Raw genomic sequence first — 18855 nt, 5'->3', positions numbered from 1 at the left:
TCCATGTCCAAATCATTTGGTGACTTGGGACATTTATAAGACCTGAACATGATAATGTTAAACCAATTAATGAAGTTAGGCAGAATATACTAATACAGGATATTCCATGAAAACTTCCTAGACAGTAATACATTTCCACATGATTTTTCTTTTGTTCCCTCCAAAGGAAAATGCTTTATCCTGACATTTCTGCCTACTGAAATCTTTTGACACCCTTCAAAACACAATTAAAATGCCAAATCTTTCATGACGACTGACTTATTCCTCCAGATAAGTCCATGTTTTATGTTTTGTTCACCTGATGGTAGTACTTTCTATTTTTCTGATTTGTATCTCTGGTGTTTAACACAGTACCTTCCACGTAATAGATACTTAACAAAAAGTCCTACTTCACAAAAATTATTGTTCATCTGAATGAATGTTCTAAGACTTTAATATTTTATAACTGAATAATAAACATAAATCATAAAAATAATTATGATTTAATTCAGTTGGTTTCTATGAAAAAATATTTTTGATTACTATTAGATATTATATACTATATTCTTATATGTTATACGAAATATGGGGGCATACCTTTTAGTTTTAAACTTACCTCTTGATAAGGGACTAATATCACTTGCTTCAGGTAACATATCTAGACGTCTTCTCTGAATGATAGGTGTACTATGAAGGCAATATGAATCACATTTTCCATTTTTTGCTCTAAATTGACAGGGAGACTTAGTTTGAGTCTCGCGGGCCTCATTGTGGGGGCTTTCCTCTATACCATTTTTAGCTGATTTGGGGAAATTTTCCATAGGGTGGGAATTAAGTTCTTCTTTTGGTGATGGATTTGTGTTGTGTATCTTATAGGACTTGTCATCTACATCTAACAATTTGGAATCTGGGGATACTGCTTGTTGCCAGGGAGGAAGTACTGGAGAATCTGGGGAACTGTAACTGACATAATAATCATCCTCATCTTCATTTTTTTCAGGCTCTCCTGCTGACGTCACAAGTGGCCTACTTTCAACTGCAGTTCTACTACATTCTATGGAATTAACTTCCGAGACTTGTGTATTAAGCTCAGAATTACAGAAGTCTTCCTTGATCCCTGTTGTAAGAGGAGCTACATGCAAGACAGTATCATTTTGGGGAGGCACTACAGGTCTGTCATCTTGGTTAACTGGATAACCTAAGTTCTCGGTGGAATCTACTATTTCACTTGGCTCAATTTTAGGCTGTTTCTTGATACGTTCATACTCCTCTTTGGCTTGAAGCCATGACTGAACCAGTTGGGGACTTGGGGCACATTTACAAGGCATAATCACAATTTTTTTATCTTCTATAGTTTTATGGCTATTATTTGATCCTTTATTTGTCGTTGTCTGGCCATTACGAGGTGGTGATCCTGGTCTTGGATTCTGAGTCATTGCTGAGAAAGCCGTTTTCCATAGTCTCAATCCTTCAAGTGAAAAGTCTCCTTCAAATTCAGCCAGATCATTTGGAAGCCTTGTTTCTACCATGAGAAGTCGTCCTCCAATCTCCCTGAAATGAAAGCATTTTAGTATTTCACCGTAAAGAAAAATATTAAAAACTTTAATTCTTCCTATCTATTGGGATGGTAATAAATCCTTCATAGACTCAATGAATACCTCCAAAAATATCAATTTTTACTCAGAGATTCTAAAGAATCTGCATAATCAATATGCTTTTTAGTTCTCAGTATGGGCATATGAATATTAGATAGGGTCCCTTAGAGAACATCTATTCCTTGGGGGAAAATAATGATTGTATTGAAGACGCCTCCCAATTTCCAAAATAATTTATTTTGTCTACAAAAATCTAGTAACTTTTGGAGAAATGGGCTATCACCAAAAAGAAGGTTCAGCATCAGGTTCCTATTACTGCTTACTTCAGTTTTGTTTATTTTGCATTTATCAACTAGAGGTTTTAAATAAAGGCTTTTCCTACTCTTTCTCTCTTTTCTAGTGGATTTTTAAGCCTTTTTAAGCTCTCTTAATGATTATCACTGTACCTAATCAGTTCATTTGTATTATGTAGAAGGGAATTTTAGAACTTAGTGAATGAAGTATATATATAAAATAGTTTCAGATGGCTCCAAGAACTTTAGAGTTGGAAGAGACCTTGGTTGAGTCCAATATTCTGCTCAGTTTAGGAAACCCATATGCCTTTCTAGCAAGAGTTTTTAAGCTGGGGTCCTTAACTTTCTTTTTTAAAAAAAAAAAATCTAATTTTGATATAATTCGTTTCCCTTGTAATCCTTTGTATTTTATTTATGCATCTAAAAACATTGAGGAGTTCATGAGCTTTATCAGGTTGCCAAAGGCCTGGTCCATGGCACAACTTGAGAACTCTGCATTACAGCAATCTCTGTTCAAATTATCTTCAGTGATGTGGAATCTAGTTCACTACTTAAGAGATAGCCTGCTTTCACTGTTGAGATGCAATAAATGTTTTTAATTTGCCTCCCCTTCTAGACTGCTCTCCTTGCCAAGTTCTAATTTCTAATCATATTCAGATTCCCTGATCAAATTCCAACTCCTTCATGAAATCATTTTTGATTATTCTAGCAGAAAAAAATCTTGCTTCCTTCCTCTTCTGAAGTATTATAGAGCTTTGATCTTTAGCATTATTTCACTTTAACATTATATTATCTATATAATATATGATGAAATTCCTTCTGTCACCTGTGTTAAGTCATTTGGACCCCTTCGTATCCTGGTCTGCTGGTTTTACTTCTAGCTTATAGTTTTCACTGGTTGTGAATTTTTTCCTTTTCTTTTTGGTCTAAATGCAAGGTGGATGGTTTTTGCCTTCAGATCCCATCTGGAGTCTGTATATTAAAATATCCAACTATGTTTTTTTTGAGGAAATAAGTAATGGAAAAACTTGGAAAATTTATTTTTGTCTTTTTTTTTTTTGAAGGACAATGTAATGTGGTTTAGTGGGTAGATATAGCTTAGAAATTAAGAAGGGTGAGGTTCAAGCCTTGCCTCTGAAATGTAATATTTCTGTGATCTTGAGCTTCACTTAACTCCTTAATAATCCATAAACTTTCTTATAAGTGTAGGAAAGATGATCTACTCTGAAAGAGAAAATCTCTCATCAGAGGTTCCTTATGGCAATTAAATCACATGTCCAGTTCAAATCTATTTTATTTTACTGGTTTCTGTCTTCTTTCCACAAATGTTGTTATTAAATAATTTCTAGCAGGTTGTTCAACGTAGTTTCTCTATCCAACCCAATTTATATACATCTAATATTATATTTTTGCATAGCTATTTTCTTTCATTCATATTTTCATAGTGTCTGCTCAATCCAAATGACTTCTACTGGTCTTTGTACTTTGCAATGATTCCTCCCTATGTGTGATAATATCTTTTATTATGCATCTTCTCTTGTGCAAATCTCAGAGTTAGGAGAGATTGGAGCAGCCATCTGGCCCAACCCATCCATACCTGAAAAAGAAATCCCATTGTAATTACACGACAAAATAGTAAGAAGGGAAGCTCTATTATTTCCTTATGTGGTCTAATACAATACACACAATATTCACATGGTGATGAAAGATTGGAGTAAGGCGAGAGAGAAGAAGTTTAGATATATAGATCTGGCAGTCATCTGAATAAAGAGAACTGAATTCAAAATGAGAAATTATAAAGACATGAGGTCTTAGGAAAAATTTTGTAAGAACATCAAAAGTAAAGGGTTGTTATATGCTGATAATCCAGCAAAGAAAACAGATATTAAGCAATTTAAGTGGTCAGATAAGGTTAAACAAGAGAGAGCATTAAAACAAAAATATGCAAGAGAATGTGGTGAACAATGTTTGCTACAGTAAGGTCAAGAAGGATAAGAACTGTCAAAAGCCATCAGATTTGGCAATCAGTTCACTGGTAACTTTGGAGAAAGAAGTTTTAGTTGGATTATAATCTCAGAATCCTAACTGCAAAGGGATGAAGAGTTAAAGGATAAAAGTGAAGTAAATGAATACAATTTCCAAATGGAGAAGAGATATAGGACAGGAATTAGAGTTGATGGTAGAGTCTAGTGAAGTTTTTTCCTCTTTCAATTAGTGCTAAATAATAGTAGGTGAAATTTATATTGCTTTACATTTTACATTCATTATTACAGAATTTCCAAAGATTTCTAAGTTGGAAGGGCCAATTTATTGCTGACAAAAAATTTCTCTCTATCACATTCTTGACAAGTGGTTATTCAAGCTTAACCTAAAGACTTCCAAATCTACTAACAAAATCCATCCCATTTCTGCACAAATCTGTTATGAAATTTCTTTACTGAACTAAAATAATCCTTTCTAAAACCTTCACTCATATTCATTTCCTGTCCTTGGTGTCTAAAAAGAAAAAAGCTAAATTCTTCCACATGCTAGAACTTCAAAAATTTGAGACAATTATCATATACTCCCTAGATCTCTTATTTTCAGTTTCTCCAAGTTGTCCCCTATAGAAGGAATTTAAGGTCTTTCATCATCTTATTTGAGCTTCTCTGAATTTTCTCAGGTTTATCAATGTTTTCTTGTAAAGTTTTTTTTTTTTTTTTTTTTTTTTTTTTAAGGATTGAGAGGATGCGGAAGTGTATGTGGTCAGGACAGAAAAGAATCAGTGGATGGGGAAAGCCTGAAGATTGTAGAGAAAAAGGACATGATTATGAAAATAATCTGCTAGAGAAGATGGAAAGGTCTGGGAATAATGACATATATGAGAGAAGCAGATCTTGGTGTGAAAAATCAAGACATCAAAGATTGGAGTAAAGGAAAATACAATAGGGGATGATTTAGGGATATTATGAAATACAGAGAAATGGAGAGGAGGAAGCTCATAACAAATGATGTTGATTTTCTTTGATAACCAAAAACCTATAAGACATAAACAGCTCTTTCCATGGAATTGTATTACATCCTCAGATTTATTGCAAGAACTTGTACTTTTATTCAGTACTTGAAATGGGATAAGAACAGCTACTCAATATTTGCAGTAAAATAGCCAAAGAATCATAGAATTTCAGAACTGGAAAGAATCTTGGAGATCATCTTGTCCAACCCCTATGTGAATAGGAATCTTCTCTATCCCTAAGTCCAACTTATAAAAGAAGACTTCTGGAGAAAGGTAATATTTCCATAAACAGTTAATTCTATTTTTAAAGAAATCTTAACATACTTGAAGAATATTTTCTCTTTACTTCTAATTCTTTAAAATTTTTCTCTCAGACATGTTAGCCAAAGTCTTATAATCCTTTGCAAAAATTTGCATTTTCCTGCAATGCTCTTCCCTCTTCACTCAAACACCATTCCTACACAAGCAATTCCTTTAAAATTCAGAGCTCTTCTACTACACAGATAGATCTTTCTATAAACTGTTAACAAAATGTCTTCGGTTGATATTCAAGATAATACTGAATTAGACTTGGTTGCCTGGAATAATATAAAATTCATAATGAAGTTTTTGCTCAGTGCTTTGTTATTGAATTTTTAAATGGAGAATATCCTCATTTATTTTTTATATCCTATATTCCTCCTTCCAAAGTAAAGTGTTTGACAGGTTTCACATATTTTCTAATGGTTTATTAAGTGCTTTTGCTTACTAATGAATTCTCTTCAAACTCTCCAAAGCATCTAGTTTTAATTGTTGATACTATTTTGTATCTGGGCTTAGAGGCAAATATTGTAGTTAAATTAACTCATAGAATGTACATGTCTTATTTTTATTAATAACTATGTATCTATCTATAGATATCTATATAGATATATATAATCATTCTTGTAATGTGCTTCTTTTTGAAGCTCACTAGAAATGTTGATACTTTCCTATCTTCATTTTGATAAATACATAATTTTCTGTTGTATTTACAAGTAGTTAGTCAATTTTATCATGAACTTCTTGATTTTTTATTATATTCTTAACATAGTTATTTCAAGGAAAATAAATAAGTTTGCATGTAAAAATAATTTACACTGAGTAGTTAATAAGTTACCAATACATTAATACTTGGGTGAATAAGACTTAAAGTAGTACATGTGGTTCATGTTAATATTATCTGAAGATCAACTGTTAAGGCTCATTGTGAAGTAAAATTGAATTGTAATGAATATTCCCGAGATCGTTGTTTTCTTGTACATTCTACTTTGTGACCAGATGTCAGTCTAAGCATAGTCTTTATAAAAATCAGAGTGAAAAACACTTATGATATTATATTCCAATATTTACAGAGTAAGAAGACACTGCATAGTTTCTATTTCCTTATGATAATTTTGAGAATTATTATATTCTCTATATATGCCTATATATAATATATTCATATTAGAGGGACTTACAATTCTGAACCAAATGGACCAGCAATTGTTGCGGAATAAATAAAATCTTTTTTGAAATAACTGGAAATAAAAAAGCTTTTTTTTTTTTTTTTTAAAAGAGCAGCATATCATCTCTGTATCATAAGTTTAAGAACCACCATAAGGAGCTGAAACAAAGGACCTATGTTGAAGGGAACAGACTACATCAATCTCTTTTTGTACATTTACAGAAACACTTGGTGCTCTTCTTCACGGAAAACTTGTATAGGAAGGTACAATAGTACCTAGTAAGGATGAAGAGGGATAATTAAGTATACACTGAGGCATTCAAATATGTTATAACTACAAGTGATTTGAAAAATAGTTCTTAAAAATTCCTGCTAATTTTGTATGAGATGTCTTCAACAGCTTTGTTTCCTTTCATAGTCAACATCTAGTACTTGCCATTATGAAATGGAAATACTGTAAGATAAGGAAGAATTATACTTCTAGTTCATCAACCTCTATCATCATCATCATGTATTTATTTAATGCTTCAAGATTGGCAAGGCACTTCATTGACAATATTTCATTAGTCTCAGTCTTTAATATTAACCATATTTTATATATACTACATGAGAAATTATATATATCACCGGTATGATTTGAACTCAGGTTTGCCTTTTTGATGAGAGTAACTTACAGTATTCAAATCTAACAGAAGTGCAAATTTATTTTTCCTTTATAAAAGGACCCAAATTGGTATTTAGTTGACTTTAAAATTCATCACAGATGACAGCAAGGTTTAGTGAATTGAGGCCTGAGCCCTGCAATAAAGAAAATATGGGTTCAAGCCCCACTTCTGACACAGGCTTTTTGACCCTGGGCAAATAACTTAAACCCTTAGTACTCTAGGCCTCTCCAAGACTATATACATCAAAGAAAAGCAGATAACCTGCAGTGTTAGAGTTTTCTTTGTCAGAAATTCCCCAGTCCTATAGGAAGCTGCCTAATCACAGAATCTGAACCAAAAATTAAAATTAAATAAAAAATAAACAAAATATAGCACCATTACAATATATGACTGCAATACTAAAATTGTGAAATATTAAATTTGCTAAAAAATGAAAGGATGATAAGAGGTAGAGAGAGAAGAAAATATAAACTATCTACTGACAACCCTTTCATGATATAGATGAGGAAACTGAGGTTGAGGGAGGTTAAGCTAACTTATCCATGGTCAGAAGATAGTAACAGAAAGAGATGGAATGTGAACCCAGGTCCTTTAATTTCAGAACTGTTTTTTGCAACATTCCACCAAAGTGCTATAGAACTGTAAAGCACTGATATTAATAATAAACATAATTAATATTTCATAATAGTTTCTAATATTATATATCATTTTGTTATTTTGAAAGTATTTTCACACATTATTTCACTTGATCATACATTAATTTTTAGGTAGGCAGGATAACCCCATTTGAAAAAAGTGAAGAAAATAAGCCTCTGGGAAGTTACTTGCCTAAATATATCATTGTGTAATAAGTAGCTGAGCCAGTATCAGTCTATAGCTCTTCTGACTCTGGGTGCGCTGATCTTTGTAGCAAACTTCCCTACATATACCCCTAAATAAAGGTCCAACACTTATTACATACACTTTTATATATTATATGAGTAAATTTGACTACATGGTCTTAGTAATCCCTGGAGTTGTGAGTACTCATAAAAATCATTTTTATTCAATAAGTATTAAGCAAAAGAATAGGAGGAATTTGTATGAAAAAATGGGGACAGCTAGGCAATAGAGCAAAGAGAGTAACTGGGCTGGGGTGTCAGGAAGATCTGAGTTCAAATCTAGATTCATATACTTCCAAGATGTGTCACTTAACCCTGTTTGCCTCAGTTCTTCATCTGTAAAATGAGCTGGAGAAGGAAATGAACCAGTCCAGTATCTTTGCCAAAAAAGCTCCAAATGAGGTCATGAAGAGCTGGACATGACTAAATGACTAAACAACAACAACAATTATAAATTATCCATGGTACTGATTATTCAGATAGCATTTGGAAATTTTCAAGCATATTTCATAATTTAGCATTATACTATTTTAATTATTTTTTGATCCAGATCTGTGACTTAATCAGATGGATATTCCTGACAAAAGAAAATTCTCTCTAAATACTATGGGCCAGGTTGTTTGACTCTAGGAATATAGACACAAAATTGAAATAGCCCCTTTCTTGAAAGTCTTTATGAATGCCTATTCACAGCGATAAGGTATTAAAAACTGAAATAAAGAGGTTTACAGCAGATGATAATGAATATGATATTATAATATTACATTATAATTATGCATGTGTTTAAATCATGATTTTTAATAAAAGACAATACCTGGGTTTTTCAGGTGCATCAGAAGGATTACTGCAAAATGGTTCTTGGTAAGTAGTTTCTGCGAGGTCATGATCTAATAAAGTTGCCATAATTTCTTCCCGACTTGGTGGGGACATAAGTGGTTTCAGAATATGAGCAGTTCGAGGTGTGAAACTACCATTTTTGGATTGTGAAGGAGAGCTTGTGGATCTTGGTGAACTATCTGGAGTTGGTGTTAATATCTCATTATTTCTTGAAACATATAATTCTAAGTCTTCTGAAGCTGCATCTACAAGTTCACCATCTGGAGACGATAATATTGCAGTAAAAGAGGTATTAATGGAGTCAAGGGACTGTCCTGTGTCAAAAGAAACTTCTTTTTTAGTGTGGCTTTGAATCCAGTCTGAATCACTTGGCTGTGGAAGGCTAAGAAATACTTCTTTGCTTACTGAATTCCTACTCAATATGGATTTCTCATTTACACAGTCACCTGGCTGCTGGACACAGAAGGAATCCATTATTGAATTAGATCGAGATGGTAAGGGGTGTAAACTGTTTTTCCACTGATTATGTCGATGATTCTCATTGCTTTCTATGGGTGGCTTATCAAAAAGTTCAGGACTTAAAGTACCAGATCTAATCCATGAGGTTGGGTCTGTTGAATGATGTTTGTTTTCATCACAGTTCTGATTATCATGACTTAAAAACTCGCTTTCACTAGTTTGTGCAGGGAAAAGATCTTGAACCGCATCACTAAGAAACTTCTGTGGCAAGTTCTGATCAGCTGGGACAAACTGACTTCCTGAGTAGAAACTGCAAAATCCAGTTTGTCCTATGGTATTAATATCAAAATTGTAATTATGTTCTGGTGACAAACTATCTTCAAGTGAATAACAACTTTCAAAACCTGGATCTGAAAAAAAGATAGGACTATCATCAGAAATTGAATGGTCTATTTGACCTGTATTCTGTAAATTCAGAGAATCTAATTTTAAAAGTTTTGGGATCTTCTCTTTAGGTTTTGTAGTTCTTGGAGTTCGAGGTTTTCTTGGAGATGTTACTGATCGTGATCTTTTGACTGCTTTATTAGGTTCAACAGAACAAGAACCATTTCTGTTCAGTTGAGATTTATTTGATAATGGGTCTTGCATAACATGTACATTTTGTGCTTTCTGTTGTCTTTTTTGGAGTAATTCTTTCAGAACTGCTAATCCAGACTGTCCTTCCCCAAATGCAGCTGCTGACACATTTCGATTTTTACACTGAGAAAGTGCCTTGGTCTGTGAAATTGCTTCTGACAGTGATCGTTGCTTTACTCTTTCAGGTTTGAAACTGGACATATCCAAAATAAATCCCCTCTGTTTTTGTTCCCATGCTATTTGTTTTATTGGACTTCTCAAGGAAGTAACTAAGCAACTATTAGGCAACTGAAGAGATCCATGGTTTTCTTCTGAGGTTACGTGGATAGGGGAATAAGGATCAATGTGCTTTGAGGGTTCTGGCATGCAAACAATGTGCTGTTGACTATCTTTGCAATGCAAAAAATCAGGGGCATGTAGCTGATCTGATTTTACTGATTCTAGGGAACTATGATGATCACTTAATTTTCCCACAGATGACAAATTTTTTTTTTGTGAATTTGTATTTTCTTCTGTCTTTGTAGACATCATACCCAAAGATAACTGTGTATTCTGTGTTACCTGAGACAAATGATTGGAAAGGTCAAATATATTACTTTGAATTAAAGTTGACTCCTTTATGCTAAAAACAGCACTTTGATTATGGGACCTTTGAGCATTAATTTTTGAAAATTCCTTTCCAGGACCCATAGGTGTAGAAATTACTGATGAACATAAATCATTTTGCGGAGAAGAAAACACTTGCAAATCTATGGGTTTCTTATTTTCTAAGGAAGAAGGAAAGCAGCCTGGTGACTTCTGTTGTACATTAACTATTGAGGGAAGAGGAGTTGAGAGGGGATGTATAGTAGCAGGGCCAGGCACTGATACATCTTTCTGTTTATGAAGAGGCTGGGAGCCGTCAAAGTTGTTTGAGATCTCTGAGAGATCCTGGTGTTTTAGTACAAACTTAACTTCAGCACTAGTTTGTGTGTTTATTTTTTCATCTTTAAATGTTATATGCTTTCTTGGGGTGCTGCCTTTCTCATTTGTTTTTTGTTTCTGCTTCGATCTAGGTTTTTTCCTTCCATCCTCTCCTGGCTTACGAGCTTGAGTTCGTTTATTCCTTTTCTTTGTAACTACAGAGGGATTAACAAGTTTTGTTTTTGACCTCTTAACCTGAGCTTTTGTTCGACTATTTTTCCCCATATTAGAATTAAGAGCCTTGCTGTTATATATATTAGGACCTTTAAAAAGTAATGCTTCTTTGCCCGAAGAAGCTATAATTTCTTCAGCTCTCGGATCTGTGGGAGACCAGCAGCGAGGTGGAGAAGAATTCACAGGACTTGTGCTTCTCTCAGAAAGAAAACCAAGTTTAGACATAACATCACAGTAATTCAAGTCACAGTCTTCAGTTTCAGCATTATAAGATGGTGAAGGAGGAGAAAGAATAGTATGTGACCGTTTTTTCCTAAAAGACAACGTTCTTTTTATAGTTTTATTATTTGTCTTCTGCTGTTTACCAGTCTTTTTCTTTGTTGACTTATGTTTTGCTTTCCTTCTATGACTTTTCTTTGGTGTTAATGGATAAATGGGGTATTTGGTTGCAGGGGAGTCAGGAACTTTTGGCCAAAAATCCTTCAAAGGTGCAAGCTTTTTATACAGGTCCATTTTTTCCTCTGTAAGTATTACCTGTTTCTCTTTAGAATCTATTTTTCCTAGCTTAACAAGCATATTTTTTCTCCCTCTAAATCTATTAATAATGATATACTTAATAATGACGGGTGGCAGTTTTTTAGACATTTTCCTTCGTTTTCGAGATTTTAGAGATCCATCTAAACTTTCACCAATCTCCACTGACTGAGGTAGGCTAATTTTTGAGTTGTGTGTAACAAAGCTTGACTCACTGTCTTCAATCTCATAATTTACTTTACGTTTGGCTCTAAGCGTGTATTTATTTCCAAAAAGTCCAAAAGATTGCTCAGATTCCAAAGTTCCATCTCCAAAGTGACAGTCAATACAACTATCAGCAGCTGTTTTATTTTCAAAAGCTTCACGAGCAACTCTAATTACATCATTGGATAGAGCATCATCTTTCTCAGAATTAGTACCACAAGAGTTACCTTGCATATAACCACCTTCCTTTGTGGACCCAATATCATTGATATTGGTAAGATTCTCCTGATGATCTGTAAGTTTCTTTTTATTTAACTTTAACCGGGACTGTTTGTTGCCAGGTTGCAGTTTATAGGTTACAGGGGATAGTTTTTGTGGCCTACTAAGACAATTAGAAAGAACAACACTTGGAAAAAACATATAATGTGCTGCTTGCTGGCTGAGGCTTGGTTTTTCAGTCTTATGTTCTTGAAATTCTTCATATCTAATTTTAAGTTTATTGATTCCACCTTCATCATTGGCACTTTCTACAGAATGCACCATAGTTCTACTCTCCCCTGAGCAAGACACTAATTCACAATTATCAGTTAATGATGAAGGAAAAAAATTATTTAGAGCTGTGCTGCTACCTTTTTCAGTTCCTTCAGAGGACAGCTTATTTTTTGAGTGACTCATATCAGAAAAATTGAAGTTTTTTCCCAATGTACTTTCACCAATGTGGCGACTCATATGCATAAAAGAGGCATCTTTTTCTATCTTTCTAATGCTGGTATACTTTCTACTTGGTATTTGTCTATTCAAAGATGAAATATCTTCTTCATAGTCAAATATACTACTTTCACAGGAAGAAACTGCAAAGATTTCTTTCTTGCTATTTTCTTTATGAGAGTTTTCAGAATGGATAGTACTGCTTAAAGATCCTGGGTACTTCATGGAATAAGTGCTTTCATTTGTAAGAGAATGGACTGTGTGGTCAGGTCCTGTTTCTATGTTGTTTGGCTGTGAAAGGTCTTCTATTAAATCCTCCTTATTCAAAACATGGGAAGAAAGGGCACTTGTGTGTTTACATGGAAAAGTAATTTTAGCAGAAGATGGGGGTTCTAATGTAGCAGCATCTTTGTGAAAGATGGAGGTCTTAACTGACATTTTGCTTGTTGCAATAACAGAGGAGTGAGTTCGGGAACTTTCATTGTCCAATGGATTGTCTGTAACAGAAAATTAAATTAATTATGTCCTTATTTCTAAATATCTGCTTTAAAATGCCTTTTTACATAAAGATATAATCATGATGAAAGGAACTACACAAAATCAAACACTTATGCTAACAATTACAATTCACAACGATCCACTACCAAGAAAACTTGAAGGCCAGAAATTATTACAACATGCCTAAGAAGACAATATGCTTCCAACATTTTCCTTATGTCTAGAATTATATTTTCCTCTTTTTTCTTATTAAAGATCATATAGCATAATAGACAGAAAGCCTAACTTCAGAGGCAGTAATTCCTGGGTTCTAGTCCTGCCTCTGACACACAGAGGCTATTTGACCCAGACAAGTCACTTATCTTTTCAAGGCTCATAGGAAGCTCTGCAAGATGCAGTAATAGAGGAGTTGCTAATCTGCATTTGTGAAGGGAGTTAGTTTTCTTCTCTACAATGATGAAATCAAGAGGATGACAACCTCTCTTCCCTCCCTAATGATATTTTCTATTTATATTATCTAAGAGTTTCAAATGGTAAATTCCATTTTATAATTTCTTCTTAATTATTTTGTTGTTGTTTTTCAGTTGTCTCTGACTCTTTGTGGCCCCAAATGGAGTTTTCTTGTCAAAGATATTAGAGTAGTTTGCCATTTCTTTCTTCAGAAGATTAAGACAAAGAGAGATTAAGTGGTTTGCCCAGGATCACAAAGTTAGTGAAGAGTCTGAGATTGGATTTGAACTTAGGTCTTTCTGACTCCAGACCCAGCACACCATCCACTGAGCCATGTGGCTGTCTTCTAATTACTTAATTACAAAAACAACACTACAACATAATTTCCCATAAAAGTCAGTTTCTCCTCACTGTGCAGAATTCTCCCCCCTATACCCTTTCAAAAGTGTGAATATGCTCAGAAAATGTGAAATATTTTAATAATAGGAAGGTAAATCTGCTAAAGAATTATTACTTAAACCTTACCTGGGGAAAGAATAATTTTTTTTTTTTTATTTGCTCTTTGGGCTCATTTTTCTTCACTGACTACTTAATCAAGCTGCTTGGGTAGACAACATATAAATCTATAAAATGAATTTACAAGTTAATTAGGGAGATGGGGTTTTATGTAGAAGGCCAGACTTGAGCTGAGTTTTGAAAGAAACAGAATTGTTAGGAGTAGCTAGATAGGGCAGTGGATAGGTACCAGCCCTGAAGTCAAGAGGAACTGAGTTCAAATCTGGTCTCAGACACTTAACACTTCTAGCTATGTGACCTCGCTTAAACCCAACTGCCTCAGGGAAAAAAAAAAAAAAAAAAGTATTGTACAAGATATAAGTGAGGGGGGAGTGCATTCTAGGAATGGGGGAAAGCTGGTGCAAAGGCACAAGCTGTGGTATCCCATTAACCTAATTCTTTTTCACCCTAATTTGGGGATTAGAAGAATGGAGGAAAAAGGGAAAAAAAGATATTTCTTTTACACATGAAACTTAAAATTAATTAATCCTAAGACAAATTTGCCTCTTTGTATTATCATTTAAAATAGAAAAGAAGTTTCCAGGTTTGTTTGGGAAGGAAATAATAAGCAAGCTGTTTTTCTTGTTTCCTTTCTAAATTGCATGACCTAGAATTGGAAGGGAACTCGGAGGTCACCTATTCAAGTTTCAGATTTGGTGGGGATGAGATGGGGCCAGCAGGATATTTACATGACTGTAGTTATTTTGTATCCTGGCTTTTGGGCCTAATTTATTGTGAACATTTCATATTTTTTCATGCTTCTTTGAATTCTTCACTGTTTCTTATGGCACATTATATCCAGGAACCAAAATTAGTTTAGCCACTCTCAATCAATGATTATTGATTTTATTCCAATTCTGTGCTACTCTTAGTTCCTCCAGAAAATGCTACTATGAATATTTGGGGACTCTCTTTCTGTCTTTGGAGTAAAGGATGCCATTTAGTCTCAACTCCTTCCTTTACAGAAAATGAAGCCAAGGGAGATTGACTGAATTGCCCAAGGTCAAAGATTGACTGAATTGCCCAAGGCCAAATAAGTAAAAGATCAGATCTGAACCTTTGCCCACTGACTCCAGAGGCAGGGAGCTTTCCACTGCATCAAATGTATGAAATATAATACCTCAGAAAGCCACACACATTTTAGAAGGCAATCTCTTCCAAAGGAAATATATTCAGGAAATAGAAAAAATGCATACAAGACAATCTGCACTTGTCTTGCAGTAATTACTACTGCTAAATTAGTTCAAGAATTTTTTTTCTTAGTCAGCAAATTTTAAAAATAACTTTGTTTACTTACCACTGTTTTCATCTGCTGTTCCATCTAACTGAGGTATAGAAAGATTAGCCAGAAGCAAACTGTTACCACTCCATTCCATTTCTTCCTCTGAAGAAGAATCTTCCTCTTCAGTTGAACTTCTATGGATATTTTTACATGGTGATCTAGAGAAGATTAAGATTTATTCATCAGTATGAGCAAAGCAAAAAACATTTACACTTTAGACTTACAGAAAATAATTTACCATACTTGAAGCTAGAGTATCCCTCCAATTCAATAAAAAAGGATGAAATTTTAAATTTTGAAAACAAATAAGGATAGCTTCTGCGAATTTTTGCTTTACTTGCATATCTACTGTAATTACATTAACATCGATGCTAATTAAAATGTTTTCTGAAAACAAAAGACAAACTGAAATTATAATTTTTTAAAAAAAATTTGTTTTTCCTCCAATTATAATTTTTAACATTCTTTTTTTAAAGTCTTGAAATCTAAATTCTATCCTCTCTTTCCTTCCCTCAAGATAATAAGAAATATGATATATGTTAGACATATACAATTATGTAAAACATACTATCATATTAGTATTCTGTGGAAAAAAACTTGAACCAAATAAGAAAGAAAGTAAAAAGTAATATACTTCAGTCTTCATTCAGGTGCTATCAGTTCTTTTTCTGGAGGTGGATAGCATTTTTCATATGAAAAATCTTTTAATGATTATATTTTAACAACTATGAATCTTATGAGTACTGACTCTTCACCATAACAGAAAAAACATAATTCACTATAGCAGAAATATAGTAGTCTATAATCATCAGGAGAAGTTGGGGTGTTGTCAAATGTTAGGATGCTAGCCAAATGTGGAGCTGCTTTATCTGTAAATGGTAAACAATTGCCTAGGCCAATATTAATCAAATTGTGGGTCATATATGTGAAAATCATCATGGGAGAGTTTTAAGGGACTAACAGCTGAAAAGTTCATCTGGTATAAGTTGGTATCAATCTAATGCTCTTATGTACCAAAATATTTTTGGTTTGTTATCACTCCAATTTGGTGTCAATTGCAATTCTGATAAACACACCATCTATATCTTTTATAAAATCATGAATGCTTTTTGTGTTTCTATTACAGATATTTCAATGGTTCCCCTAGTCCCCACCACCCTACTGAGGACACAGAATTCTCCACTGTAACAAAAGCATTTAAGCAAAAAAAAAAAAAAAAAAAAAATAGTGACAGTATGCAATCTGTCCCAGCAGCCGTCTCAGTCTCTTTTGTATGTAGAGTGGGGAGTGCAGTTGGTGGGAAGGCAGGAGACAGGTAAGGAAGGGTAGAAAGGTCGAAAAATTTCCTTTATTATCTGATTTCTGGTATTTTTATTGTTTTTTCAATTATTTGGGGATTAAATTTCTTTTATGATTTTTTTTTCATTTATATTGTTGTAGTTGTACACAAGAACATAGGCTTAGAGCAGGAAGGGACTTCTGACTTTGGTTTGACTTTCTCAATTTAAAGATAAGAAAATCTGTAATGAAGCTAAGGGCCTTAATCACAGACACACACACACACACACACACACACACACTCTTCTTCATTTTATTTATTTTGCTCTATATCAGTTCATAAAAATCTTCCCATGGAACTGAGCGTGCACTGTAACATGGAACTGAGCGTGCACTGTAACATAACATTCTCACTCTTTTTGTTGTTGTTTGTTTGCATTTTGTTTTCTTACTCATTTTCTTTCCTTTTCGATCTGATCTTTCTTATGCAGCAAGATAATTGTACAAATATATTTACATATATTGGATTTAACATATATTTTAACATGTATAACATAGATTACTTGCCATCTAGGACAGGGGATGGGAGGAGGGGGGGGGATTTGAAACACAAGGCTCTGCAAGGATCAATGTTGAAAAATTATCTGTGCATATGTTTTGAAAATAAAAACCTTTAATAATTAAAAACAAAAAACCAAAAACAAACCAAAAAAATCTTCCCATGTTTCTTTAAATTTCTCAATAGTATTCTATTACTATTACAGTCAAATACCATATTATATGGTATTCTACTACTATTATATTCATATACCATAGTTTTTCAGTCATTACCCAATGGAGAAGCAGTGTTTATAGTTCTTTGCTATACAAAGAGCACCATTAGGAATATTTTGGTACATTAATAGATTTTTGTATCTGACTCTGACTTTCTTGGGGTATATAATCAATAAGGGAACTGCTTAAAGGGTATGGATGAATAGTTAAGCAACTTCTCTTGCATAATTCCAAACTGAAATCTAGAACAGCTGTAACTTTTCAACAGGGTCACAAAACAGTACATTGGTATGCTTGTTTTCCCCATAGTTCCTTTAGCTTAGAATGATTACATCTTTTGTCATCTTTGCCAATTTGCAATGGCAAATGAGAGGTGAAACCATAGAGATGATTTAATTTGTACTTTGCTTATTATTAGTGATGGGTCATTTACAGATTGTTGATCTTACTTTGAAAACTTCATATGCTCTGACCTCTTATGTACTAGTGAGTGGCTCTTGGTGTTATATTTTTATGTCAATTCCATACATATATTAATTACCAGAATTTATTGATAAACATTGCTTTCTAAGCTGACAATCATTAATGAAAATGTTTTGGAAATATTCAAACAATTTTGAATCCATCTAATAATAACATTACACAATCCCAAATCCTCCCATCTTTCCACAATATGAAAGACTTTGAAATAATTCACAAAAATCTGGCTAAAACATATCCACAATATTCCCCTTATTTACTAGTTTAGTAATCCTATCAAAAAAGAAAATAAGAATAGTTTGGCTCAATGTGTTCTTCATGAAGCTATGTTGGCTCCTTGTGATCAGTTTCCTTTTTTAGATTCATTATCCATCTCTCTGATAGTTAAATAAAAGCTTAGCCATGAATCAAAGACAGGCTCAGTGGTTGACTCCATTCTTCCCCTTTGTGGTAAAATCAGGCTATTTGTCCTTCACCAATCCTGTTGTTCTTGATCTCTAAGAATATCTCTGGAAAACACATACCACTTTCTTTTGGTACCTAAAAATGTAGTTTATTTGGGCTGAGTAATAACTTGAACTCTTCAAGACAACCAATGAGATGTTCTTTTATTATCTTCTCATTTTGACTATTAATTCCTAGTCCTAGATGTTCCATGCTTTCCAGTTCAAACTTATTTTCTTTACCAGAAAAAAAAAGGGAAGCAAAGTAATTGAATAGCTATATCTTCTGTGCTGTCAATCCCAATAGCAGTACTACTGTGCCTTTGATCTTCCTTTTTATTGTTCTTCCTCACTTTTTGTTGTTCTCAGCTGTCTTCTCTAGGCCCTCAGCTCATTAACAACTTTAATACTCCTTCCTATTCCTACAAAATATACCATATTTTTGTAGTTATTCTCTGTACCTATTCTTTAATTTTCTGTCATTCTTTTCTAAAAATAAGTACACTGGGAAACTTATTTTTTTTTATTTTTTAAAACATTTTCACAGTCATCAGAAAAGGGAAAAAACACAAAGCAAAAACAAAAAGAAGTGAATATGCTTCAATCTGTATTCAGACTCCATAGTTCTTTTTCTGGATGTGAATAACCATTTTTCCATCATGAATCTTTCAGGCATCCCCTCAATTTCCAATTCCTTGACATCACAA

General features: G+C 33.6%; 1 protein-coding gene across 3 annotated transcripts in view; it reads right to left on the bottom strand.

Moving 5' to 3' along the window:
- The window catches only part of REV3L (REV3 like, DNA directed polymerase zeta catalytic subunit), a 228447-nt gene that overhangs the window by 86486 nt on the left and 123106 nt on the right, over positions 1-18855 (bottom strand). For all 3 annotated transcript variants that reach the window (XM_031964403.1, XM_031964400.1, XM_031964401.1), the window contains exons 12-14: positions 15189-15331; positions 8688-12885; positions 596-1530 (exon numbers count right to left, since the gene is read on the bottom strand). In XM_031964403.1, coding sequence (XP_031820263.1) covers positions 596-1530; positions 8688-12885; positions 15189-15331 — 5276 coding nt within the window. The remainder of the gene's footprint in view (positions 1-595; positions 1531-8687; positions 12886-15188; positions 15332-18855) is intronic.

The sequence above is a fragment of the Sarcophilus harrisii genome, chromosome 4 (assembly GCF_902635505.1).
Source record: "Sarcophilus harrisii chromosome 4, mSarHar1.11, whole genome shotgun sequence".
In the NCBI taxonomy this organism is placed as follows: domain Eukaryota; kingdom Metazoa; phylum Chordata; class Mammalia; order Dasyuromorphia; family Dasyuridae; genus Sarcophilus; species Sarcophilus harrisii.
This window is presented reverse-complemented; position numbering and strand designations above follow the sequence as displayed.